The following is a 27,846-nucleotide window of genomic DNA, read 5'->3' as shown; positions in this document are numbered from 1 at the left end:
GTCGTCGCCTTCCCCCGCCACGCAGGGGCCGGTCCTGCGGTTGGGCCGCAGCCGAGCGTCTCCCATTAATCGCTTCCCCATCTCTGGTGGCCACGGGGCACTGGCTGTTCTTTGTCTTTAACTCAACGTTGTTACTGGCTCTGTAAAGCCTCTTAATGGAGTCAAGCGGGCTGTGGCTCGGTGGGAGTCAGGATAATCTAAATGCCGTGGCTGCATTTCTGTGATCGACATGTTCCAGCCCAAGTCCTTCAGTGGTGAAAGCCTCTGTGGTGCTGGGAGCCCAAGAAAACTCCACAAGCACTCAGGGTGAAATCATCTGTCTAATGGAGTCTGTGAGCGAGCTGGTGCTGACTTCAGCCACCCCGTCAGCCCAAAGAGCTCTTTCTTGTAGTAGAAGGCTGTGGTCAGCAACAGGAACTGCCTCTCAAAGTATCACTCAAATACGTTTCCTCACTTTCTTGAGTGTTGGGTCTTGCAGGTGGCTTTTGGTGTTTCTCCTCAAAACTAGGGTGGACCATGGTAGCTGGGGCAGTATCTCAGCTGAGCCCAGCACCAGAAGGTGAGGAGGGTCATGCAGTTTCTCTGTGGGTGCTGGGCCAGCTTTGGAATATTGCTCCAAAGAAAGAGATGCCCCAGGTACTCTGTCTTGGCATGAGGTTGGCATACCTGGCAGTAAACCATTGAGTAATTTTTGCTGAAATCTTGCAAATTGCTAAAATAATTGCCACCTTTTACCTGGAACTAGCCCAGAAAAAAAAAGAATCCTCTGAGCTTTATAGAGCCTTTATGCTTGAAAGCCAGAGAAGCCTGGCGTGATTTGTACATTGTACAACTAAAGAAAGTTACCTAATGACATTTTCATCAAGCACAAAACATCTCTTCAAGGTAAAACATGTCTTTTAGAGACAGTCTTGACTTGGGAGTTTGAGCAGTGGGGAATCCACCACATCCATAGCTGAATTATTTTAATGGATGGTAAGGCTATAGGCAGATATTCACATCCTGAACAAGGGGAGATGTTCAGGATGATGCTGCCTCCTCCCTTCCCTCAATTCCTTACTGGCACTTCCCAACCCAATAATCCTGTGGTTCATTTGAGTGTTCCTTAATTAGCTTTGGGCAAAGCCTACCAGGTTCTGGTTGAATGAGCAGAACTGGCTCAGCTGACTTCTGCCTGAAGCAGGGTAGGGAGCACACCCAGCTGGGTGCCCCACCAAACACTGGGTGTTCATCTCTGCTTAATGACAAAGACCCAGGAGTAGCAACCGGGTGCAGCTGCCTGCAGCTTTGATCTCTATCAGCACTTTGAGTGGAGGTTCCTGAGTGAGCCTTTATCTGCTATCCCGCCCCTTGCTTCAGCTGGGCTTAGTGCTTGTGGAGGTGGGGTTAATTGGACCTGCAGGAGTTGTGAGCCCGGAGCAGGACAGGCTGGTTGTAATACTGCAGCTGCACCCATGAGATGGGCCAACATCAGAGCATCTTCCTCACTCGGGCACGACCTCAGGCATGTTTCATTGCTCCCTGCTTCTTCCGGGCCACAGGAGTAATCTTGGGAAAGCTGCCAAAGAGGCCTGTTTCAGGGAGAATGTGCTTTTATTTAAGTAGTCTCCCCAAACCACTGCTTTTATGCTGCAAAAATGTGTAAAACAGTGTAAATGCTGCATGTGACCAGGTAATGCAGGTTTCTGTGAAGGCTTTCAGTGACCAGGATGATCTGCGGGGTGAGCTACACGTTTGCTAGGCTCAGTTTAGACCGCGAGCTGATGGCTGTATAAATATGGAATGAATACGGTAGCAGAGGAGGGAAAGCAGCATGTTTTAGTCTGTGGGAACAAAAAGCAAAGTCTGGCAGCCGCATTTGTATTGTTTGAGCTACTTCTGAGGAGAGATGAAATCTGTTTGCACCACAGCTGTTCTTTTCCCTTTCCCGTGGGTAGGAGTAATCATTCAGCAGATTCTGTTTCTCTGTGTTTTTCACGTGAAAGTGGCAAACCCAAGTTTCCAGAGAACTTGTACAACCATTTCTTAATTCATCATGTTTCCTATTACACAGCTGTGGAAAGCAACTCCTCCATCTCTCACGGCAGGGCCGTGCAGAGTCCAGGCAGAGAGCAGGGCGATACCTCAGTGCAGGGGTTCATTTACAGACAGTGGCAAAAGCATCCCAGTGGTTTGGGATGCATAATTAATGGCTCGTGTGTCTCGGGAATTCCTTGCACGTGATTGGTTGTGCTGGGGCTGTCTGTGGAAGCCCACGTGTCTATTATCTGTGTTTACCCACGCTGATACCCACAGGAATTTGAATAGATCAGAGACCTGCAGAGCATGTGGTGCTCGACTCCTGCACAGAGGCCTCACTGCTCTCTGTGCACACTTATTGGGACAATGCTGTGAAACATTGCTCAGAAGTAGTAGATGCTGTGAAAAGTTACAGAAATTAAGTGATGGATTTTTGATTTGTTTTCCTCCCTCTCTTCAGGTATTTCCAAGCCAAGATCCACTGGACAGAGCAGATTTCAATGCTGTGGAGTATATCAATACTCTCTTTCCCACTGAGCAAGTAAGTCACGCTCTCAGCATGAGGGGTAACCTGATAGTAAATGGCTGAGGGTGTGTTTAAACCTGTACCCAACCTCCTTCTTTTAAACAGCAGCATGGGTAGTAGGGCTACAAGAATAATCACTTCTTAAATTGGCGTCTCATGAGATTTTGCTGTCATTATGGAGTTTTCTTTCCCCCAAAGTGCTTGCTGCAGTAAAAGTCCTGCTTTGTTCTATAGAAATAAATTAGTTTTCTATATAGAGGTTTCTCTGGCAGTAAATTTGCTAACTTGCTGTGCTTTAATCATTGGTGAATCCTCAGGGGCTTCAGCGAAATAAGGCAGGTGTTGCCTGTGAAATGTCACTGGAAAGTTGTCTGTGTTTGAAACCTATTGTTTCTTTTGAGATTTAAAGAATGAGATTGCTATGGGCTTATATCCCTACTTTGTATTCCCCACATCACCCCCAGGGACAGTTTTGGACTAATCTATTGCAAAAAAAGGAGGTGCTTCTGCAGCTGAAGGTTGGGTTGTGAGCCAGCTTCAATGTTTACCATGTTTAAGATCTGCTGCAGCACCAGCTTCTTTCTAACTTTTGGCTGTTTCTGGTTAGTTTGCTGGTGGTGCTGGCTTGATTTTTTTTCCCTTTGCCAGCAGTGGAGAGCTGTTTCCCCTGCAGTGCCCCCACACAGGCCTCCTCCACCCTGAGTGTCTGGGCTCTGCGGGAGGGTCTCTGCCCCAGGAAGGCCAAGGCTCTGTCCCTGTGGGAGGTCATGTCACTACAGCATTTCAAGGGCAATTCTGTGTGTCTCAGCTTCTCCATCTCTAGAACAAAGTTTTTCTCCCCTCTTTGTCACGCATGGGAAAGTGTTAGGTATCACAGCTGATGTGTATCAGCAGCAAAAGGTTCCCTGTTTCACTTCTCTTTCTTTTTTTCATGTTGTAGTCTTTGGCAAACATCGATGAAGTGGTGAACAAAATCAGATTGAAAATAAGGTAAATATTTCTTCATTTCATAGCATCTCAGGTGGCAGGCAGTCTGGTTGTCACCGAGGCTTCATAAATACATCCTTTGCTCTATAGCCAGTATCTTAAAAGATGTGAATAGGGTCAGTCTTGAGTCCAGTAGTGGGACAGAGATGAGAATGGCTCCCTTTAATTATAATTATTTTTTATACTTTGCCCCTATTGTCTAATATGTACCTTTCAGGTTATTTTAGCTGATGGATTTCAAAGGAGAGTTTTGAAGAAACAATGAAGTAAGAATCGACGAATACCAAATTTTAGTACAGTCTGAAGACTGAGAGAACAAACTACCCAGAAGATTTGGTTGCTGAAAATTTATTGTTTGTGAGGTCAAAATAGCAATTGTAAAATCTCTTGGGTTTTGTTTTAATTGTCATGATTGATACTAAAAGTACAAAATCCATACAAATGTGCAGGAAATACGTTTTCTGTGTAGCCTGGCATTGCCAACCTTTACCAAATGATTGAGACAACACTTTAACATGTGGGAAGTAGAAATGAAAGCAGAGAAGGGAAAATGGACAATATTGCTTAAGGGAAGAGAAATGCAAGAAGCCCTGATTAAATTAAGAAATTAATTTTTGGTTTTGCATCAGGAGTTTTAAATCATGTAAGATAGTGATGTCCTACGGGGGGGGGGGAAAGGTGAGTTTAGCATCGGTAGCACCAGTGTTTTATTTTAAATCCGTTCTGTAGCTCTTAAGGATCTCACAGCTGTTTGGGTCGGACGCATAGAGAATGAGTTTGACATTACAGATTCTTTTCTCCAGGAGGTTGGATGACAACATCCGAACAGTAGTCAGAGGACAGACCAACGTGGGACAGGATGGCCGCCAGGTACGTGTGTCTCATTTCCAGTAAAACCAATAGAGGTTCTCCTCTTGCTATGCTGAAGTGAGAAGCAGCTCTGGTGGGCAGAAACTTGCACCTGTCGTTAGGGAGATGTTTCTGCTCTCTCTGACACAACAGTTTGGCGAGCTGAACAGCTGTTCTAACCTGCTGTCTGGTCACCCTCCAAAGGGAAGGGAATGAGAAATCAATATAAAAATCAAAAGCAAAACCAGGAGGCTTGCGTTTGTGCCAATCTGAAGCTAATGATAAAGCAAACAGGGTTAAATGGGTACAAGCCCATTTGCTGCTGAGTAAGGATCCATAAAAGGCTATTTAGCCTTTATTAGTATCCTGAGCTGCTAGGGGCTGAGCCTGCTGACTGGCTGCCTGTCCATCCTGCACATCTTATTTAGCTGTCAGGTTTTCTTTTGTCTGTTGCTTGACAGAAGTGTTTGCTGGGAGTGCAGCTCTGAGCAGCACGCCACGGCAGCCGTGTTTGTGAACGCTGAGCCTGGGCCACCTGATTTTGAGGTGTTGCCCCTGTGTGTGTTCTGTTTTGGACCAGGAGGATTACTGCCCTGAATTGTCAGTCATGCTGCTTTTCTCAGCGTCAACACTGACTCATCTTTTTAACACTAGATTTAAGACTAGTTTGCTGGGGTGGGGTAGTCATCCCCTCACCAGCACTGGCTGTGTTTTCCACTTCTTGCTGCAGTAGCCATTGGCGTATATTTTTAATCTCTCTAATTTCTCTGCCACAGAGTCTGTGGCCTTTAGCAAATTATTCGACTTATCTGTGCCTTTGTATTGCTTTCATAAAAATGCCAGATGCTTACCTCTCCTAGCAGAACTAGTTTCAAGCTTGCATGATTGCCTGAATACTACTGTTAAACTGGGGACATGCTTGGGATGTGGCATACCTGGGAGTGGTGCTGCCTGTAATCACTGTGCAGGGATGAGACAAGAAATCAAGTGGGAAGGCAATTGCAGAAATTGAGGAGGGAGTGGAAGCTAGTGCAGTATTTACAGAGTTTGGATATGATTGGGAAGCTGGTGATGTTGTAGCCGTTTGGGCCCATTCAAGGTGACAAATTCAAATTCTCAGCTGTTCCTGAGAATTGCCCCGAGTGCCTCGGGACTTGCAGGTCCCAAGGATGAACATGGTGTGGGATGAACAAGGTCAGCTGTGCTTGCAGGATAACAAAAGTGTCTCTGTGCTGTGGAGATTGTGAGCTTTGTTTAGAGCTTTGTCTTTTGTCTGTGCTTTCTCACTTCTTAATCCCTCTGAAGTTTTCCCAAGCGTGTCCAGACTGACACGGGCAGCACCCTGCTCTGAGGTGCTGGGGAGGCAGATCCATCTGTGCTGCCTTTCATTTAGTTTGGTTGTAAAGGAACCAGTTAAACTCCTGTCCAAGTAAAAACCTTCAAACATGCACGTGTGTGTGGCATGACTCTGCAGGGCATTGTTCAAGTGGCCTGGAGCTGCAGTTCATCACAAATATCCCTATATTTAGCTGTGAATTTTCCCATTTTCCCTCATTTTGCTGCTTTGCAAGGTAGCAGTGGACTTTAAGTCAGATGTCAGGGCTGGCAGTTGCACAGACTGCATCAACTAAGGCCACACAGTCTCTAATGGTTGTTTCTTACTTTAAGATATTCTAACAAGTACGGAAACCACTCAGTTATTGAAAGTGTTAGTTCGCTGGTAAGAAAAAAACCTGTTTGAATCTAAAATGCTGTGAGCTTTTTCCTTTTTGTGTTTTTAATCCACATCTGCCCTTTCATGCTTGTACATGGATTTCGTCTGTGAATCACTGGAACCAGACTGCTGGAGCGACAGGACGTGGCTGGGTCTTGATGTTTAAAGCAGTAAAGGAGCATCAGCAAGCTCAGACCTGGCACGGTAGCTGGTCAGAGGGACGCACAGTGGAAGAGGTCATCTGGCAGCGCTGGGGAGTGCTTGAATTGCGTTTCAGTTTGAGTTGAAATTTTATATTTGTCTCTCCAGAACCAGAGGAAACCTAGAAGAAACATTTGCTGTTCCTGTCACCCCCCGCACTGCTTTCTTTGAGCATATCTTGTGTGCTAGCTGGGGGAGTGAGGCAGCCTTTTGCACATGACCACCCTGTTGATAGCCGATTGTGGGGGCGAAAACCTTGCTTTTCAGCTTCAGCCACCAGTTCCCATGCCAAAGAATGCCTTTGTTCTACCAGTGCATTCTCAGTGGAATCAAGGACGCTTAGAAATGTTAACTTTTTATAGAACAAGAGACCTGGCTTCTCCTGCTTGGAGAGAAAGGGTTTGATTTTCCAGTGTATGGTAAGACATTGTTTTGAAACAACTCAAAGCAAGGTTCCTTTAAGACTAGTCAGCACTCTGCTAGAAAGGGAGTCAGTGCTACTGAAAGGGGCTTTTTTCTTTCTTTACCTTTTCTGGTAGTAGTTTGTAGTTTGGTCCCACAATAAAATTAGGTTCTTTCTTCTACTGATCTTCTATTCTTATTAAATTTGTAGGAGATTTGTATCCTCAAGACAAATTATTTCCTTGCAAAATTTGATTGAAGTATGCACATGGATAGATAATATCATCCTGTGAACTTCTCCCTGAGGAAGCCTAGGCTGAAGATCGTTATTACGTTTTATCATAGTAACCACAACTGCAAACCACCCTTGATTAATTAAGAAACAGTTGGCAACCAGCTTGTGCAATAGGTTTGAAACAAAGCTTAGAACCAACCGCAGTGAAAAGTTGAACCTTTTCCCATTTATAACACTTTCTTCCCGTGTGGGATGCCTGTAGCCTGCGGTGTGCAGTACTTGCAGCAGACTAGCTTTTGAAAAAGCAATTATTGTCTTCTGACTGACTTCCATCCCTTGATGCACTGAGACCCGAGAGGAACGATGCAGTCTGTCGTGTCCTTGAAAGTGTGTGCTGTAGATAAAAATGCATGTGAATTCTGAGGTTGTAGCTGCTTGAATTTCAGTGGGAGCTCAGGATTCTGTGTGTTTATTGCAAGACTGGACCTGGAAGGTGTTGTGCAAAAGCCTCTTTCCTTCAGTCACGGTGTCTAACGACTCGTGGTACAAACTGTAATCAACATTTGCCAGAATTGCCTGACAGCGTGGTGTCAGAGTTAGAGGAGCCATTTGTGTCTGGAGAGTAAATAAGTTTCCATAAACATCTTTTCAATCTCTGACTTCCTTCCAAAGGAAACATAAACCTCAGATGCAGTGGTAGAAGAAAAAAAAAATTCCGTTTAAGTCAAAGGAAGCCAGAAGGGTGTCCCCCGCTGAGCCCCTGCTCTCAGTTGTCCGTGTTCGCTGTGCCCTGCCCGCCTCAGGTTAGTGTGGGGAGGCAGAGCTGCCCGCACGCGCGGTCGCCATCCCTGCTGCCCTTGCAGGTGAGGGAGCACCGTGTGCTGTGGGTGCAGAAGCTGATTCAGGAAGCTCATCCTTGGCTTTCCCACCTCCCGTCAGCCTTAACTGCCAAACGTGGGGTTGGGAATCTCATGTAGGCCGTTGGTTCAAATCACCAGGACCTGGCACCTGCCACAGACCCATCTAATTTCTTTTTTTGGTAGCGTGTTGGAGGCCACTGATACCAGGGAAGATCCTAGAAGACGAGCTAAGGGTATTCAGCCTTTAACAGCTTGCTTTGTCTTCGGGGAAGAAGGGGTCATTTACCACCTGAGCCCAGCAAAGCAGCTTTCCCTCTGGTGTGGAGCCTTGTGGAGAGCTGCACCTTTGCAGCCGTCCAGGAGAGGGGAGCCCAGCCTCGGTTTTGAGACTAGGGCGACGTTTTACTGGTTGTTGATGGCGAGGGAGTGCTGCCAGCAGAGACGTGTCTGAATAGTGCTGCATGTTATTCTCCCAGTTAGAGCAATCTAACCCCACGTTGGACCCAGTGGGGAGTACGTAGTGTGCAGCTATGGGAATGTGCTCTCCGTGCTCCTTAAGGAAAAGGAGACCCTGAGGATAGCAAGTTCAAAAATTGCAGATCCAGCCTCTGTACTCCCTGTGATCGAGTCTTCTGTCCTGCCTGACTGGCAATCTGACAGTGGTAATGTTGGGGTGAACACCTCTGTGCCCTGCCTGGGTGCTGAGATGGTTGAGCAGGTCTTTGAAGTGAGTTGTAGTTATGAGAGGGATGTAAGAGCAGCTTTTTATAGTCAGTCTTTAACTTCTAAACTGTTTCCCAAATAGTCTTGATCACATACACGTGTTCATATAAAATAGTATTTAGGTGTCTGAAAAAGCAGATTCTGAATCTAAAAATAAAGTCGACCAAGTAGATGTGGCCCCAAAAGAGTTATTGAAGCAGCTCTAAAGACAGGAATGCTCCCTTCTCCACAAAGCGTAACGTTTCCCAGTTCAAAGCATCTGCCTTTTTGAAATTTTGCCCTAGAATTTCCTCCAAATGCAAAAGCCTTAAAATAGTCTGGCTCATTTGGCTTCCCCTTCCTGGTGCGATATTTCAGTAAAATCTGTAGACAATACCATGAGCCTCAGAAATTATCTCACTAATGATCCTTTTATGGGAGGAAACAACAGTTGTGGGTGGAACATTCCTCTGCAGGGCGTAACAAAATTTTCCTTGGGAGTCCCAGATTTGGGCTGTTTCGGCTGCCTTGGGAGAGGCTGGGAGTGCGGGAACTGCCGTGGTTCAGTTGTAACAATACGCGCTTCAAGCTGCGCCTGCCGTTTCTGGGGAGCCAGTGCTATCCGAATTTTCCGCTCTAAGGTTTTTCTCAGAGCTGCTGCTGAACTGGAGTCTGGGCTGACCTTGCCAAGAGCTGCAGTCCAGTTGTGGCATAATTTCCTCTCTGCCCTAGGGTGTAGTATAAAAAGTTCCCATAGATTTTTCCGCTGAGTGTTTAACGCACCCCGTGCGGTTTTATTTGTCGCTCTTTCGTTGTGTTTATTGCTAAACCTTATGCGTGGACTAGCTGTAATTTTTTTGACAGTTGCTGACATGCCTTTACGGGTTGTTTGGCTGAAGCTGCTTCACCTGTCAGGCTGTTGTCCTTGTAATAAAGTATTCTCTGTGTCTGCAGTCTAGTTTAACCCTGGATGCTATCAGTGCAACCAGGGTGGGGGTGCTCAGGTCAGTAAAGGGGAGGCAGCTTCATACAAAATCCATTTTGGAAGAAACTGAGAATTCCAGAGGAATCCCAAGATCCTCAATGGATTTGTGGCTTTATAGTTTGAATCTAAAAAAAATAAACTTCTTTCTGTTCTCTCTAGTCCATCTTACCCTTCCTGCCCTGTGCACACACATGTGTAAAGTAAATGACTGAAACTGAATGAGACCGTGTTTTAAAGAAGAGCTTGGCTTATCGCTTAGTATCTCCTACTGTATTAGGGTCTGGTTCAATTAGTGCTAGAACAAAGATAAGTGTCAATGAGGAGAGAAAAAGGATGTTTTCTGGCCTGGGAAAAACCTTGTGTGTTTCTCATGGCTGAAGATATGGTTTGATAACTTGGTTTGCTTTGGTTGGCTCTTGCTTCTTTGCTCCGTGAGAACAGTAATATTTTTATTTTTTTTTCATAACTACAGCAGTGCAAGAAAAGGGACAGCAGCTGCTGTGCTTAAAGAATACAAATATATCCTTGCTGCCCAGCCTGAACCCAGCACAGCAGTAGACAGTTCAATTAGCCATCCCATCCTTTGGTAACCAGCGCTGTCCTTTCTCGTTGCATGTAAAAATAAACATCTCAGCTCTGCGGCTGTGGGGAGGCTCAGACTGCTGGCCTGGCCCTGCCCTGCGTGTGTGCTGCCCTGTCTGGCAGTGTTTAAGCCTGTGCGAGGAGGAGAATGTGTCTGGCATAAAAAAATGCCCACAGGTTATTGGGTTTGACAAGGTCGTAGATGGAAGTCTGTGAAATAGTTCGTGTTTGTTTTTTTTTTTTTTACTTTAGATAGAGATCAGGAAACACTTTACAGAATCAATATAGGGAGGAAGAAAGGGGTGAAGATGGATGGTGAGCACGGGAGAGTGGTGTGGGTGCCGCATGTGGCAGGAGCAGTGGGCAGTAGGGTACTGCCCTGCTGAGGGGCCATCCTGGCTGCTCAAGTGCCCCTTTAGCTACTGGTGGGTGTCCTGAGCTCCGGGTAGTGCCACTGGAGTTGGCAGCTCGTGTCCTCCTCAGCTCTGCGAGTGCTGGGTTACAGGCAGCACCAGCCCGGCAGGCAGGGAGGTGATTTTGTGCCGTTTGCACAAACACACTTAATAAGCAGCACTGTTGCTTCAGCCTCTCTCCTTACCTCCACCTGTTTGTGTGGAGGTGGCTTGTTTGGCTGCAGGTTGTGTTTCACACTAAACCAAGGTAGTCAGTGCTTTCAGATCTACTGTAGGCACTTTTGTCTCATTGTTTTAGGTACTTAAATATATGCTGACTTCCAGACATCAAATTGTGTGCTGCTTTTTTGGCCGCCGTGCCCAGGCTCGGCTCACGTGGTTGGCAGTGATGTGACTCTGCTGCTGGGATAGCACTGACAGCCTTTGCCTGAGCCCTGAGACCAGATGAGGAAAATCACCCTAAGCTTTTAATAACTAATTAAGCCTAAGTCTCTAAAATATTTGTGAGCTTTTTTGTGTCACAATCCCTGATGTTGCAGGCACTGTCTGTCGATTATATTCATTGTCTCCTGCATGGCTAAGCATTATCTCCTGTGTTTTTGATGAACGGGTCATTATTCTGAAATAGGAACAGACTAGTTTTAGATTTCAATATGTTTTAAGATGGTGAATGGATGAGAGTTAAATATTGTGTCTTAAGCTGTGTCATTTTATGTATTGTAAAAAAAGGTCATGCCACAGATTCTGTAAGACTCCAGACGAGTGATTAAAGTCCCGTAATATTCTTTTGTAACCAATGAATAATAAACAGAAGTTGAGCTGCCAAAATAAATCAAAAGTGTTTCATTTAGAGTCATTTCCCTAGTGGGTTATGACAGTTGAACAATGTCCTTCCCATGTAAGAGACCCAGTGAGCTTTTTCTAGCCTCGAACATGTTTATTGAAAAGGCTTTCAGGTGAATGGCATGCCAAGAAGAAACAGCCCTGTTTATTATCCTTCTGGCTACTGGCCATGAGCGCTGGCATCTGCAACTGTATGAAGAGGTCAGGCATAACTTTTGCCATCTGCTGCAAAGCCTGGTTCAAGGCAGCAGAGTCTGAGCTTGACCTCGCCGTGTGGTTCTGTCCGGGAGGGCGGGTGCAGCCTGTCGATGTCCCGCAGCCCGGGGCTGGGAGCCGGGTTTCGTGCTGTGCTGGCGGAGGGCGCGCTTCCACGCTGGTGGTGTCGAAGGCAGCACAAGCTGCAAAGCAAAACCAGGCTGTTCCACAGCCAGTGGCTCTGATGCCAGCAAAGCGAGAAGCCCAGCCTGAAAATAAAAATCTCCTGCCCGTTGTCAGGATTTCTTTCTTAATGTAGATCTCTTTTTTTTTCTTTTCTTTCTCTTTTTTGTTGTCTCTCATTTTCGGTGCATAGTAATGTTTATTCCAGCTGTGCTTACAGCAGGTGAACTGTCAGCATTTCCCCTCAGAAATCCCTACTTGTAGGATTCATGGTATAGTTGGCCATTCCTCCGTCTATATTTTGCTTCGAAGGTCTCAACCTGAACGTGAATTCATCTTGCAAAATCTGATGCAACTCGAGTGGTCACTAAATGTGACCCCCCACAGAAGTCAAGCATGGCTCCAAGACTGCAAATACAACTGAAACGCATCAGCAGACAAATTCACTGGAATCCCTCAGTCACTTACAGACTTCCCAGACAAATTTAAGCGTGCAGCACTCCTGATGAAACCAGCACAGGCAGCTGGGTGCTGGAGCAGAGGGTAAGCGCAGGAGCGGGTGTGCCTGTGGCAGCCCAGGGCAGTCAGTTCTTTTGTGCTGGAGAAGAGGTGGGTCATGGGCATGGAGAGGTACAGGAAACAGCTGCATCAGGGTGTAAACAGAAATGATGTGAAGGGTGGAGACTCACAGCTTTGGTATTCTGAAATAAAGAAGAGCGATAAGGGAAATAATAAGTGTCTGCATGGAGGAGTTTATACTGCATGATAATAGTGTTTAATGTGTTGGGCTGGGTGTGGGGGAAGGCTGTGGCCGTTCACCTGCTACCATGGAGCCATGTGGTGAAGCTGTAGTAACCCACTGTGGAGCCATGTGGTGAAGCTGTAGTAACCCACTGTGGAGCCATGTGGTGAAGCTGTAGTAACCCACCTTGAGGCATGAGCATGATGAAGCCAAAAGTTTTGCTGGAAGGTTGTGCAACTCCCACAATTAACATTTAAATGGCCATGCCACTGTGGTGTAAATTAGATGCATGACTAAAACCCATGTAAAATTACTCACTCAAGCAAGACGGCTAAAACCTCTGTCACTTATAGCACATCACCACCTTTCTTCGTGGGGCAGGCACTGGTGTGCAGGGCTGGGCAATGCCATAAAAAATGTCAGCTCAGAAGGGTGTTGGACTAACACAGGAGTGCAGTTTGGGAGTTAAGCTGCAAGGTTTCAACCAGCACAACCTGGAAGTCACCTCTCGCTTCACCCCCTGTGTCTGTTGGTGTTTGTGCAGCTGTTCAGAACATGGGGTTTGATTTCTGAGCGCAGTTTGGGGGCTTAAGTGAAGGGGCAGCAGTAGCAGTTTTAAGCTTGGTGCAGTGTTGGACATAATCTGCTTTGTTGATTTAAAGTGTCCTGAGCAGCCTTAGTGGTTAGGATTGGAGCTGATGACACAAAACTCTATTCTTTAGTGACAGTTGTAGTAGTTATGTAGTATTTGATGAACTCCTCGTGTAGAAATCTGCTAAAATCAAAACCAAGGGTGATGAGCCCTTCAGGTTTGTCTGCTCAGGGAAGTGTGCTGGCAGAGCTGTGGTGCAATGTCATCCTGCTCTGATGGACAAGCCCTCTCAGCTTCAGCTGCAGTCGTTTATCCCTAGCTGTAAAACTTAAGAGTCTTCTCTAAAATGAAATTGGACTGAGAATCAAAGTATATTTCTACCCTTTCTCAATCTGGAGGGACTCATTTGTATGAGGTTTTAGTGGCAGAAATTGTTAGGCTGGTCACAGTGTGCAAGGGTTTCTTTGAAATCTCTGCAGCTGAGGCTCCTTGGAGAATTGGGGATGGGAACTTATTTTTAGTCATGGTCTGGATTTTCATCAATCTGGGTTGTAAGTGTGGCAGCAAATGAAAGAAGCGTTAACGCTCTGTATTCAAGAGTGGAGACTGATCCAGGAGCATTAAATTCTCAGCATCCTGACCACAGCCCAATTTGTAACATTAAAAATACATTTGGATGCTGTGAATTTGGCAGATGTGTCAAGTGTCTATAAAATACTTAGCAGAGGGCAACTTTCTGAAGTGAGTTATAACATCCAATTGAAATATATATTGGCTAGAATCAAATAAAACTAGCACGTTTCTAGCACACCACCAGTGAGCATATGGAAACCATTGAGGTATTTTAACCATTACTGAGGACAGAACAGTGTTAATTCAGTTAGTCCCCATGCTCAGGGTTTCCCAAGCACGCAAACTTCCTCTGAAAATTTTCCTTTTTCCCCAGTTCAGCATCATTTTGTAGTAACCCACGGGCCTCTCAATTCCTGTTTGCATATTTCCTAGTATTTCAGTATTTTTTTGCACAGGAGTCTTGATAGGATGAATAAAGAGGGATTTAGAAGTCAACACACCCACTGATGAGACACTGCTGCTTGATGGGAGCGATGTGACAGCTCTGTACCTCGGCTGGGGAGGGGAGGAGGAGGCTGTGTCCATCAACAGCAGCTGTGGGGATTTGGAGAGACTGGCTGTAATTCACTGCACTGTTTTTTTGGCTTGAATATTGTTGCTAACACTGCTTTTGTGTGTGTTAATGTCGGTCTGGTACTGTAAGTTGCTGGGACATAACCTTTTAAATGATGCTCCACTTCAAAATCTAATGATTTAGACATGGTCTTGTCCCTCCTCTCACTTGGGTTATTTTCTTTCCTCCTTTTGCTGCTTGGAAGATCCCATGTGAAAAGGTGTGACACAAGTGATGATCTGCAGACTGACCTTAGAAGTTGCTTGGGATAATGCCAAGTAAAGCTATATTTTAGGCAGTCTTTTTCTTAGTGATTCATGGTTTAACTCGGTTCCCTATTGTTTTGTACTGGTGTGTTTGGATTCTTTTCCTGTTGCATCTCAAGGTGAAGGTTGGAGAGCTTTAGCTGATTCATGTGCTACATTTTTCTCTCCAGCTTTGGAGAATTTGATGAAAACCCGTGTAGCTCGCTGCCTGCCCTGCTTACCTGGGGTCTGGCTGTGTGCTGCAGAGTTGAGTCTTGCAACTCCCATGTGTGGTTTCTCAGTTGTCTGCATTTCATCTCTGCTAGTAACACAAGAGCAGGGGAGCTTCCACTGCATAAATACAGGCTGGCTGAGAAATGGGGATGGCTAAAAAGACATTGTGATCTTGGGCTGGAAGTTCCCCCTGGGTGTTTCCCCCCAAAAAAACCCCGTGTTTTGCGTCCCTGCTTCTGCGGGTGCTGGGGCTGTACCTCCCCAGGTGCTACACGTGGAGCTGGGCGCTGCCCTGCAGAGGCACCCTGCCAACCATCACACCGTTGTGCCCTGCCACCGTGCCCTGCCGTCACCTGCTTCCCCCTGCAGCCAGGACGTGCTGCTGAACCCGTGTCAGGGCAGGAGATCAGACACGCTGCGTCGGAGAAGGAGGAAAGCGATACGGAGCCCAGGCCTGTCTTGCATCGAGTGCTCTGTCTAGAGTCTCTGGCTCCGTTGCTGGTCCTGCCCTCTTTGCTAAATTTACTGTTGTCAGAGCAGCCGGGGTACCCCGGGGACAAACATTACAGAAAAAGCTTCAGACGCTGCTGAGCGATGGCTCTGCCTCTCTCAGGCAGTCGAGCCCTGTCCGGGCCGTATTTCTCAGCTGGTGCCTGGCATTGCAACCTCAGAGGTTGCATAAAGTTTAATAAATAATTCTGATGGGTTAATTGTAGCTTGCAGGCTCAGTTGTTGATTAGAGTCATATGGTGTTTTTCCAGTACATCGCAACCTTAATTTCAACATCCTTGTTTCATATAACCACAACAGATTATGTATCCAGTCTCTTTATTTATTCGTGGTCCTCTGCCCCTGAAATGAACTGCTGTTGTAGGGAAGGAAACACAATAACTTAACTTCTGTATGCTGTCTGGGGGTGCGTACGTTTACATGTTTCCCAGTTGCACTGGCAAGGAAACCAATAAATTAGTAATGCAAGGTGAACCCTGCGTCAAGCCGCAGATGGAAGATTACTGGATGTTGGTCATCGTGTAAACCAGTTATGCTGAAATAAGAGCAATTCCTATTCTCTTGATACTGTTTTGGTTTTAGAATTTCTATCCAAAATAAACCTGCTATTTATGAAATAATAACAAAAGCAGTAAGAAAATGCTTTTAAAAGTCAGGATTCAGTGTCTTAACAGGAGCAAAGTGTGAAGGGAAATGCATTCTCTCCGATACGCAGTGTAGCCTTCAATGCGGCTGCAGCTTCTCCTCTCTTCTTTTACAGGTGAAAGAATAACCATCAGATACGTTAATAAATTTCTGTATTACACCTTGAGCAACTAGACTTACTTTCATGCCCTAGATGTCGGTTTCTTATCTCTTAATAATGAACACCATTTATGAAATACGAGGTGTTTTCTTATAATCGAAGTTTGTTTTTCCTTGGTTTTGCTCTTTGCTTTAGTGTTTAGGCTTTTTATCTTTATGGTGACCAGCAAAGTGAAGGTTTTTCTCCATTATTGGTTAGTTTTCTTTATTTCCTTTGTCTACATGCAGTATTTTACTTTCACATGCTGTAGTTAGAATGTTACAGCCAAAACCGTTTTATTGGTTTCTTTAAAAAGAACGATAAGAAAGTTTAATTGTAGGCTTTGTGCAAGAAGTAACACTTAATTTTGTTCCAAATTTCCCATCAGATCTGTCTGACGGTGCCCTCCCGTCTTTTTAAAAAAAAATAATAAATTCACACAGTGTTACTTTCAGCAATTTGTTTGAAGAAATGTTTTAATCTCTAAATGCAAATTCTATAAAAACGAAGCATGTTGATGAGTTAGTGTGTTCTGACTCAAATAAGGAATATGCAGCTCTTTTTTTAGGAGAGTAGCTAAAGATTTATGTCTTAATGGCTAAGCAAATATTTGGAAGCAAGTTTAAAGAAATGAAACGAGTGTTTATGAGCAATTCTGATTTACTCAAGTCTGTTAAGTTTGCTGTTGAGTTCTCTGGTTATTTTTACCAGTTATGGAAACACAGCCCTTCTCTCAGAGATGCAATACAGAGCTTGAGGAGAATAGCAACTGCTGTTGGGTCTCTCTCCACATCCCAGCCATGTTATTTTTCACAGCAGCAGGAGACCACAGTTCTTTAACTCATTGGATGGGGGCAAAGCACACATTGCCTTGTGTTTTTCCAGAGTCTGTAAGGAGGTAAAAGCTACAAGTGTCAGGACCAGGTGATGACACCAGTTCACCTCATTTTTGGCAGTTTTAAATGTACAGAACAGAATCGCACTTTACTTTGGTCAGAGTTCCACTGCTATGTGTGCTGGTTTCCACTGGGCACAGAGCAGTGAGCAGCAGGAACATGTTCTTCAGGTGTAAACCGGGTTCCTGTAAATTATCTCTGCTGGTTTTTGTTGCAGTATTATTAAATAGCACTGTGACCTGTTAGAGAAACAGATGGAGTGTGGTTTCTTAACAGTGAGCAAAAGAGAAACTGCTGATATGTGGGCAGCTAGGAATCCTTGTCTGGGCCATTATCTGAGGGTGAATTATGGGCAGTAACTTTGGAAAAGGTCCCTGTACTCAAGCAGATGATATTCTGACTCAGGAGGAAAACAGGTAAGACAGTTTTCCCTTTGTGGACAGGGATTTTAATGTAAAACCTGTAAGACCTGAGATGGAAATCCTCACTCCCCATATTGTTTACTCTGAACTTGGTTGCTGAAGGCTGTTGAGAACAAATGGCTTTGAGCTACGTATTGATGCTTGAAGTAGCAACTCACACGCTCTTCCTTGGAGAGGATTGGAGATGCCACCCCCAAGTGAAAGGATTACAGTGGATGGCTGGAGTTCTTGAGCTGCCGTGGCTGTTGTCCAAGCCTACCTCTGAGAAATTAGCCCTAGGAGAAGGGAGTGGGATCAGAGATGCATCTAAGAAGCCTACGACTGGCTGGGAATTGGGGGTGGCCCTGTTGTGTGTCTGCATTGCTCGATGGGGCTGCATGGTGTGCCGGGCCTCCCCAGGCTCCTCATGCTGATCTTCCCTACCTTGCCTCTGGGTGGTTCTGTGTGCCTGAGACCCCAACAAATACCTGTCCCTGCAGGTTGGTTCAAGATTATTCAAACCTTGAGTAGGTTTTGAGATTGCCTTGGATATGAAAGAGGACAATGTCTCTTTTTGGAGAATCTTTTTAATTGGCAGGATAAATCATCTTTCTTTTGGAGAGATCAGCAGCTCTCACTTCTCTGGGGTCATGCAGAGAAATTAGCATTTAGCATTAGTGCTGAAGCAAAGGGAAACATAGCATTTGGCAACTGTGAGGAATTTCAGGTTGACTTTTTTTTTTTTTTTAATACAGACCTATCCAAATCTCAGACTAGGCAGGACAGCTGCTGCTTGCTTAATAGCCCACTTGAGTAATGTGCTGCAGCCATGGTCTGGGACTGAGTACAGAGACTATCATTGAATATGTTGAAAGGAGCATTTTTTAGTTCTTTGGTTTGCACTTAATCCACATATCTTTAAATGGAAGAGAAAACCGTATTCTAAAGGGTGGCTAGGCTGGAGCCAAAAGAGGAGGTAGGTGATGGTGTTCATTTCTGATACGGGTGTTCCTACAGCACTCTGGTGTGTTCATTTCCCTCAGTGAACATGCGATGTGATAGCTCTGTGACACTAATAGATAAAGTGTTAACTTTCGCATGATTCAGAAGATATTTCAGAGGAGACTTTTTTTCCCCCTCTGGAAAATGAATTATAAAACATTTCCAACTTTTATACTTCTATTATAATGCAGCTATGTTCCAGCAAAAGCTCCTGGCAGATAGTCTGCTCATACATTTCCAAATGAAGATGTGTTAAATTTATTTGCTGAAGGAGCTTGTAGCTTGCGCCGTAACCTTGGTCATGGGACTGGATATAAAACCAGAGGGATAGAAGCCCACTTAACAGCGGGAAGCAAAGTGGAGCTGGAGCTGGAAATGTTATCAGACTGGGAAGGCAAAATGTGTTGAATTACTTCAGAAGTCAGATTTTGGACATGTGATTTTGGACATGTGGCTTCACTCATTGAATCCACGTGAAGTTCACACTGGTTGTGTGAGGTCAGGATGCACCGTGGCGTATGAAGGGGACCAGATGCCCCAAGAAGCTTGAAGGAAAATAGCAGAAAAATCCAGGTGATGTCTCTTTCCCAGGCTCGACCCTCTTTACCTGCTAAACCTGTGCCCTCTCTTCTGTGCCTAGAAGGAACCTCTCCTACGGGTGGGTGGGAGGCTGAGCTGCTCGCCCCAAGGAATCAGCAAAATATGCATCATGTTTTCCAACAGGATGATATCCTGCTAATTCAATGAGGGGTTTAGGCAAGCACTCAGTGTTCTATATGTAACATTGTGGGGTTTTTATTTATAATTAATGATGAACATAGAGGTTTTCTGGAGGTTTCATTTTCCTGCTCTAAATACGTATTGATCAGGAGTAAGTTCTATGTATTTTTTTCCACACTTAGTGCATCAAAATTTATTGCAGTAACCTTAAACCTATTCATAGTTCATAATGTGGAGGTGCTTTCATAGAATATCTCGATCAGATTTTGCCAGAGCATTATTGTAAAATGGATACTGAAACCCTGGTCAACTCACGTTAAAAATCCCAGCATGGTACATTGACTTTTGATGTGTTGATGATATTTTCTTTGTAAGAAAATTGCTCCCCTCCACTGCCCCAGCCCAGGGGCTGTAGGGAGCAACTATGTATTTCTTAGAAGGTGAAAACTGGATGCAGGTTTTCTTTCCAGTCTGACTTTGTTTCTTTTCCAGGCCCTGGAGGAAGCCCAGAAAGCCATTCAACAGCTCTTTGGTAAAATCAAGGATATTAAAGACAAGGCTGAAAAATCAGAACAAATGGTGAGCAGCAGTTTCATTCTGGCCTTTGAAAGGGTGGAGGAGACTAACTTTTGCTTCCAGTTCTTGCTAAAAAGGGAACATTTTTGTCTTTGGTCCTGCTGACCTGGTAATTTTCTGCCAACCATGTGTTGAATCTGTACCCTTGTCCTTGTGTTAACATGCCGGTAGAGCTAACATGCTTGTAGTTCCAAAGGGGGGAGAGCACCCTTTTTATCTCCTTAAAATTTTGTTGCTGTGGCTTGATATTTAACCAGACTCTTTGTTTTTTTCATTCACTAGGTTAAAGAAATCACACGGGACATCAAGCAGCTAGATCATGCCAAGCGCCATCTGACCACCTCCATCACCACCCTCAATCACCTGCACATGCTGGCGGGGGGTGTGGATTCCCTGGAGTAAGTGTGTGAATTTTTAGTGGTACTTTGATGCCACTGCTGAGCTCTTAAGTTTGGTTCATCGTTATGAATAGGGCCGTGACAGCAGCTGCTTGTTCTTCTGGAAGGAAGTTTTCTTAATAGGTTACAGCCTTGATTTTTGCTGGCAGATCCTTTCTGTGTTGTTCTGAGTGACCCGCAAGTTCTGTTGCTGTATTTAAGGGTTTGCAGCATCGATTGCTTGAATTGCTGTGTTGATTCTTGGTGGTAAGGAGTGAGTCTGGCTCCATTAAAGAGTAAGTCAGTCTATGCAGTTAGCTATCCTCATTAGCGATGTGCTCTTCAGGGATTTGGGGGGATTTTTATCAGTCTCAAGTCTTAAACTGGAATGAGTTCTCTTTTGGAAAGATCTACTCTAGTTCTGAGAATAAATTTAAAGAAGCCTTAGAGCTTGTACTATGTATGAAGGGGGGTTAGGTGTTTCTAATAATACTTTGTGGATTTTTTTAATGTGCTTGGGGAACACACAGGCTAGGACAATTCAGTTTTTTACATGTTGCATCTGTGAAGTTGCAAGACCCAGGCACAGCCTGTTCTTGCCTTGTAGCAAATTCTGCATGAACACTGGGCTGTTAAGTGTTCAGAATAAAATTTTACTTAAGCTGCTGTATCCATTAGAATGATCCTGAAGGATGAAATAAAAATAAATAAACTTGATTTTTTTTCTGTCAGTTCCCTGTGAAAGTTATTAACAGAAAAGTCAAGGCTAATAGCTTTTCAACATAATGATTCTCCTCCCTGTGAAGCTTTAACTCACACTTTGTGTGTGATGATGAATGGCTTGACTCAGGTCATTACAGTGAAATAACATTTACTGCCTCCGGACCCATACTGTGAAGCGGATGCATTCAGTAGTTTACATGTTCTTTGCCAAGTGTTGCTTTTGACATTTAGGGGTTTTTGAGGCATTGTTAGGTGTGTGCTGGATTGGTTTATTTTAGCATCAGTTAAGTGAAATTTTAATGCTACAGTGGAATGTTAATGAAGAGTTGTGTATTTTAGAAAAATAAATGTCAAAAGGGACCAGCATGACCCAGTGGGGATGAGGTAACCTGTGAAATTACCACTCAGGATTTTCGTTGAACCTGCTTTTGTAAATCTTTAATTTCTTCTACAGGGCTATGACCAGGAGGAGACAATATGGGGAAGTTGCCAACCTTCTCCAAGGTGTCGTGAATGTGTTGGAGCACTTCAACAAATACATGGGCATTCCTCAGATTCGACAGCTTTCTGAAAGGTATAAGGATCAAACCCTGAGCACTTGCATGCCTGCTGGGAAAGAAGGTTAGAAAATGCATTAGGCAGAATCAGTTTCTCAAGGATGGGAAGGCTGGACATGGTCCTTTGAGCTTCTTTCTAGTCAGAACAGGTTAAAACTGGACACGGTTTGCTCAAGTCTTGAGCAGCCTATTCTGTTAATTAACAATGGTTAGTACAGATGCACTTCACGAATGATCTGTGCTTCTCAATGACTGGCTTTTAATTTACTTACCTGGAGTAATCTGTGGAAGTGTAAATTGGTTTATGTGATCTCCATGTGTAGGTGTTTGTGGTGAACCCTGAGGTGACGCTTCCTCCCGCTTCCTCAACCTCTGTGATACAGTTCAGCAGCCTGGCATGAAGCAGAAATACACACACCAGTGTGGTGGTGCTTGGGGCCCCTTTCTGCCCAGACATGTGCCCTACTGCTGCCAAATCGCTGTCAGACTGCTTAGCTGCCCAAGGGTTTAGGCAGGCGGGATTTCTTTTTGTGCATTTGCCAAACTTAGTTATTCTGAGCACCTTGGGTTTCTTTCACCTAAACCTGCTCCCTTTGCCCAGTTTTGCTGAGAGTTGAGACTTGTCTTCCCAAAATCACATATAGCACACCTGACTGCTCTAAATGTTTATGCTGAGCTCGTACAGTCTTGATTTTCTAATGTGGAGTTACCACAGTTAAATTTGGTGAGTTTTGGTACAACTCCAGCAGCAAGTGCCAACTCTTCTCAGCAGCAGCAGGTGACTTGGTGGTGACGAAGCCACCAGCCCTCCTGGGGTCTTGGTGTCACTTGGGACGTGACAGCTGGGTGTTGAGGGAACAAGGCCCTCCCTGTCCCTACCCAAAACCTACTCTTCCTGTTTACAGTGGGATTTATTTCTCTCACATCACACACATGATGTTTGCTTAACAGCCTGCAGTAGTGCTGAGCACAGCTCAGAGGTGAAAACAGGCTATTAATGTTAGGGATGCACCTTCTTAATGATACAACCATATCTGATGCAATTTTCAAACAGAAAATAAATGCTAACTCTATCACCACCATCTTCTTGATGCCTGAGATGACTTTGCTCATTACAGAGGTGCTTGAAGAAACCTTCCAGACACAGTAATTAATTTTTTTGGTTACTCCCTTTGCTAAGACAGCAGCTGGATGTCTGTGCTGTTTAGCAATGGGAATCACATTTGAATGATTTGTTTGTAATGTTTTCATGTAAATCTGTCGGACTTTATGGTATAGATAACCTCTTCCAGAAAACCCAGATGGAATCCATGAAACAGAGCAAAAGAAAAATCCACCCTAAAGCTAGAGAGAGAGATGGGGCCTTGTTTTAACAAAGCATTTGACCATAAGCACTTGCTTAAATGAACATGAACATCAAGGAAATAAAAACATATGTCAGTGCTTTTCTGGATTTAGGCTATCGACTATTCCAACCTCATGCTCGGAAAGATAGCTGCCTTCATTTTCTTCCAGAGTGGCAATGCCCTTGGGCAGAAACGTGCTGTCACTGGCCACTGTAAGGCCAAATATAATTTAAGCCTTGATCCAGAATTCTGGCTGTTTTTTCCCTTCTGATGGATGATGATTTAATACTTTTGTAGTTGCTGATAACTATACAAAAACACTTCATGCTGCTGCTAAAAGGCACAGTGGTTTTGAGTCACGCCAGAGAGACTGGCAAGGACATGGAGGAAAACTTCTTTTGTTTTAGTCTGCCTTCAAGATAAGGATCTGGAAAGCTCAAGAAAGCCTGTTCCTCCTATTTTTAGAATTGCCTCGGCAGGGTTTTCCTTCCAGTGTTTACACAGGGAGAGCTGCACCATCTGGTAGCGATAGAAGTGGCTGCTTGTGGGGCGAAAGGAGAGCTGCACCCAGGGTGTTGCTGGGATCTCGTTACTGCTTTGACATCCAGGCAGCAAATTACTGCAGGGAGGTCTACAGCACAGGAATATCTGCTTTGGAGTTTGACTACACATGTACATATTAGTGCCCAATTTGGAGTTGACTTTTATCTCTCTTTGCTTGGAAATACTTTCGTGATTCATGAAACATCAAAGGAAGTTTGCCTGGCTTCTTGCAGTGCTATTTTTAGACTGTGAAATTGCTGGGGTTTGATATCTCATGGATTTGGTTTAATGGTACAAGTGAAGCCTCTTGGATGTTTGCAAAGGCCAGAAATGCTTTAGTAGATGTTGGCACAGGCCGGTGACAGTAACCAAAGTCTATTATATACAGTAAGTCTATTATATACACTGCTAAACGAGCAGATTCTGTTACTTTCTTTTAATAAAGAGCCTCTCATTCTTGGCATGAATGGAGTCAAGCCAAATATGAATGGGAAGCCATGGGAAGGAAAAGTGCCTGCTCGGTGGTGTTGGGTGTGCTCTTTGTTGTGGGGTATTCCGTTTAGGTTCCAGCTCCTAGATGCTGTGAAAACTAATGATGTGGTTTTCATCTTGCTTTCCACCTGTTCTGTCCTTTTGAAAATAACTAAACAAAATCCCACTCTAAGTATTCCTTGGAAACCTGACTGAACTCTCAATTAATTGGCTTCTTGTGCTGATCCTGTTGAGTATTGATGTGAAAATGTCACAATTCACATCCAAATGTAAATATTTTTGTAATCGTGTTCCTAAAACAATTTCTTATATGGTGCATTGGACAGTTGTTTGTTGTAGTAAATAGCAATATTTTGTTATCTCTCAATCCTCTTCTGTTTTATTTTGTCTGTGGAGGGAGCATACAATTAGTGGTCACAAACCCACCCATGAAAGTGGTCGAGAAAGCCTTGCGGATAGTGGAAAAAAGCCTGGAAAGTATTTAGGAGAAAGATAATTATAAGTTTGCCACAGAAAAACAGGCTAGTTCAGCCTCTTTTTATCTCAGTAAGCTGCCAGGCGTAGTTTAAGATTTCTGGTAGCTTTGGCTAAAGGAATTGTGGTTTTTAGTAATTTAATGTCATTTGAAACATAACAGTGGGTTTTCTTGGTTTTATTTTTTTTAAAGGTGGGGGAAACGGAGAACAAAAGCCACTAATAATACAAGAAAAGTCAGAGAAACAAAAATCACTAATACTTGGGTAACCAAAGGCTTTGGCAACCCCAGGAAAAGGCAGTTCCCTGCTGCGGGAAGCCAGGGCGCCTGCTGCGATACCCCAGCGTGCTGCTGTGGGGAAGCTAGTCGGGGAGAGATACCCTTATCGATCCGACCTGAGAAGAGAGCCTAAATCTGTTATCAGCTGAGAGGAACTGGGGTTGCTGAGCTTTGGTGGGCAATTCTCTTTCTGCAAGAGGTTAAACACACACGTGCAGAAATGGTCCTTCAGCAGCGAACGCAAGGGAAGCCAGGCACGGGGTCGAGGCTTTTACCACTGCAGTTTCCATTGCATAAAGATTATTCTGAATTATTGAAAGGCTCGCAGCTTTCCATGTCATCTCTAGAGGCTACAGCGAGTGCTTTCCCGTGTTCTCTGCCTAAAGCAATCGCTTTGTAAAGGGGTGACATAAAAGATTTTGTGTTTCAGGGCGCACGCTCGTGGTAAAAAATAATTGTGCTTGTTTGTGTGTGTGCTTTTGTAAACGATTGTTACTGGGGGGGGCAGTGAGGGTCCCTCTCACTGTGCACACATACCTAAACCTTTGGCTACTTTGATGCCTCTGTCCTATCCCTATCTTACAAAATATTGAAAAAAAAAAAAAAAAAAAAAAAAAAAAAAATTCCCTGTTTATATTTGAGACATTTTTAAGCGGGACAGATTTTTAAAAAATACTTATTTTTTAACATCCCAGTTCAGCAAGTCATTCCTGCAAGTTTCTTAATTTAAGGATATGAGAATCCCCATTAAGACTATCCTTAAGCACTTTCCTGAATCCGAGCCTAAACCAACAAAGCCTGTGGACAGGGCTTTTAACTGCTTGACAGAGCCTCTTTTAAATTTGTTGAGTCTTTAGGAATCTGGCTGCTGCTCTTTTCAGTGCTTCCACTGTGCTTGTGCTGCAGCTGTTGTCAAATAGGAAGGTCCCTGTAGCTGGTCGTAAGAAAAGAAGTGCCACAGCTAGTAACTTCCAGCTGTTTATACAAACTCATTCATTTCTGTGACTCCTAATACTAAGGACTTATTGTTTCTTGATGAGTTAAAAGATAAAATTTTGCAATCCATGTTTAGTGTCTTTTTTCTTCTTTTTTTTTTTTTCCCCTCCTTTTTCTTAAGGATCAAAGGGTTTGGTTCTGTGGTGCTTTCTCACGTGAACTGCTAGTGCTTACTTGTACAAATTAAGCAGGATATACCTGTAGTTGTGGCTGCAGGGCTGGGTTCATCCTTACTGCTTAATTTTCTCACTCCTTCTATTTCAACATATTAGTGAATCCCTTTTGTTTCACAGTTATGAAGGTATTAATGGGGAATCTATACCTGGAAGAGTAGAGGAGTTTCTAAACATTCCTGTGAAGCAGAGAGCTTAAGTGAGAATTATGTTTGACATTGCAGGCAGGAAGCTTTTCCAACAAAATCCCCATAAATAAATCCTGCATAAGGCGGGTCATACATACAGTTAAATCACAGAGACAAAGTTTTATTTCAGCTGTCACTTTGAAAGGATTAGAGTTTTCTGCATTTGGCACCATTAAAGAATCCAGCCTGTTCTCCAGCATTGTCAGGTTATCTTGTAGTGTTTCACTACTAATGTACCTCAAATGGGAAGATTAAAGCAGCAGATAATTCCTTGATAAGGTTGAGGAGTCTTAAACAACAATAAAAATCCAAAGTCTTCTCCCCACAGTCTGAACAAACATTTTCACAAAAGTAAATGTAGCCACTCTTTCTAACATATCAATCTCAGTGGAAAAATCCACTGCTTTGAATGATCAGTTTTAGACCTTAAAGAATTTCCAGTATAATAAAAAGTGATGGAAGAATTCAAGGGCTGCAGAGGGATCTAAGTGCCTAACTGTTTGTTTTGGCTCTTTCTAGTATGTGTAGGCATTTCCATTTCCCTAGAAGTATCAATTAAACTGTATTGACTTTTATTTCTGGAAATTGGAAGCTTTATTCTCTCAGCGAAATAAAGAGCAAGGTTGTGGTTTGTTCGGAACTTTTTTTTTGCCCGTTTCGTACCTTTGCTCTTTTATGTTTCTTAAGACACGGAGGATTTATAGAATAAAACCGCAGCCAACAGTATTCACAGGGATTCATTTAAAAGTGGGTCAGTGCACCTGGATCTGTGAAAGGTTCACGATGGAGATTGAGACATTGTGAAGTTTTTTTGTGTTAGAAACGTACTTTTGTTGAAGTGTGACCAACGTACACGAATGTAAAGATAATTTGATCACGTTGGCGTTACAGGAACCCTGCTGATTTCTCAGCTGAATAACTGGCCCTTGTTGAAATACTAAATTGCAGCAAGGCAAGAGCATCTAGTGTGTGTTGTGCTGCAGCTCAGGGATCGATGCTCTAGAGCTGGGGTTGTCATCCCGTGTCAGTCAGGGAGCAAATGCTCTCCCAGTTTTGACATACAGGCCGCCTTAGTGTGGATGTTTTCTCTTTAGCTGCCTTTTTTGTCCCTTAAAAGCCTTCACGTAGCTGTTGGCGTTTCAGTCTACTTTGTAGTAACGTTTGCAATGAAACAAAGAGGTGGTTGTACCACCAACAAAGCTCTTGTGTCCTCTGTCCTCCTCAGGGTGAAGGCAGCGCAGAATGAGTTGGGACAGCAGATCCTGGCTGACTTCGAGGAAGCCTTTCCTTCTCAAGGTACAAAGGTAAAGTTCTCAACTCCCTTCTTCCTCCTGTTGAAAAGTGTTGCTGAAAACTGACATAACTGTCATCCGCTTTTATCTCATTTTACTTCTAGATTTGATCTCTCTCTCTCCGTTTCAGGAGTTATTTTAGAAAGCAAACAAGTCTCCCAAGCTGTAGGGTGCTAGGTATATTTCTCACTGTTTCTGTCAAGTGAATGTGGGAGAGAAATGACACCCTTCGTCTGTCACACTGCACATCTATTGCAGTGAGGTCTGCAGGGCGGGTGGGGAATGCCCCAAGCACTGCTCACCCAGTCAGACAGACCGGAGGGGGCTTCCCTTGGCATCTCCCCCAGGTTTCTGGTTATTTGTTGGACACAGAAGCTTTGTGTTGTGTTTAGGGAAAGCCAGGCATAGGCTGCGTGTTGACATGCTGCTACCAAGTTTGTCTCTGGTTTACTCAGACAGCACAGATACAAATCTGGGCTAGGGCTAAGGCAGCAAATGTGCTTCCCCAAAATTACGCATCCAAATGTTTGCAAACAATATAGGGAGGAGGTGTGAATTTGAATTTATTTGAAAGAAAACACTAGTTCTGTCTTGCAGAGTGCCAGCTCTGCAGGTTTCTTCATAAAACTGTCAAGTACAGAAATGAGGAAACTGTTTGGAGCAGATCCTTGATGAAGGGCAAATTTCTGTCCACATGCAGCATCATCAGAAGAGCATCTTTTTTAAAACGTTTCTAAATTTCCTGTCTTTTCTGCACAGTGTGTACCAATAGAGACCAACAGATGCTACTTTAAAGTGTTGCAGATTGATCATCTCTAGAC

General features: G+C 44.1%; 2 protein-coding genes across 2 annotated transcripts in view; one reads left to right on the top strand and one right to left on the bottom strand.

Annotated features, from left to right (window-relative positions):
• FAM57A (family with sequence similarity 57 member A) overlaps nucleotides 1-4,417 on the bottom strand; it is a 9,428-nt gene extending 5,011 nt beyond the window's left edge. Inside the window, exon 1 of the mRNA XM_026861819.1 lies at nucleotides 4,320-4,417. Within this exon, the coding sequence (XP_026717620.1) occupies nucleotides 4,320-4,417 (98 nt within the window). The remainder of the gene's footprint in view (nucleotides 1-4,319) is intronic.
• Nucleotides 2,483-27,846, top strand: part of VPS53 (VPS53, GARP complex subunit) — a 65,165-nt gene continuing 39,801 nt past the window's right edge. Inside the window, exons 1-7 of the mRNA XM_026861459.1 lie at nucleotides 2,483-2,560; nucleotides 3,486-3,535; nucleotides 4,336-4,402; nucleotides 19,501-19,587; nucleotides 19,867-19,982; nucleotides 21,139-21,258; nucleotides 26,959-27,037. Of these exons, the coding sequence (XP_026717260.1) occupies nucleotides 19,585-19,587; nucleotides 19,867-19,982; nucleotides 21,139-21,258; nucleotides 26,959-27,037 (318 nt within the window). The 5' untranslated portion in view covers nucleotides 2,483-2,560; nucleotides 3,486-3,535; nucleotides 4,336-4,402; nucleotides 19,501-19,584. The remainder of the gene's footprint in view (nucleotides 2,561-3,485; nucleotides 3,536-4,335; nucleotides 4,403-19,500; nucleotides 19,588-19,866; nucleotides 19,983-21,138; nucleotides 21,259-26,958; nucleotides 27,038-27,846) is intronic.

This window comes from Athene cunicularia, assembly GCF_003259725.1.
Source record: "Athene cunicularia isolate RWA chromosome 19 unlocalized genomic scaffold, athCun1 chr19_part1, whole genome shotgun sequence".
Classification (NCBI taxonomy): Eukaryota; Metazoa; Chordata; class Aves; order Strigiformes; family Strigidae; genus Athene; species Athene cunicularia.
This window is presented reverse-complemented; position numbering and strand designations above follow the sequence as displayed.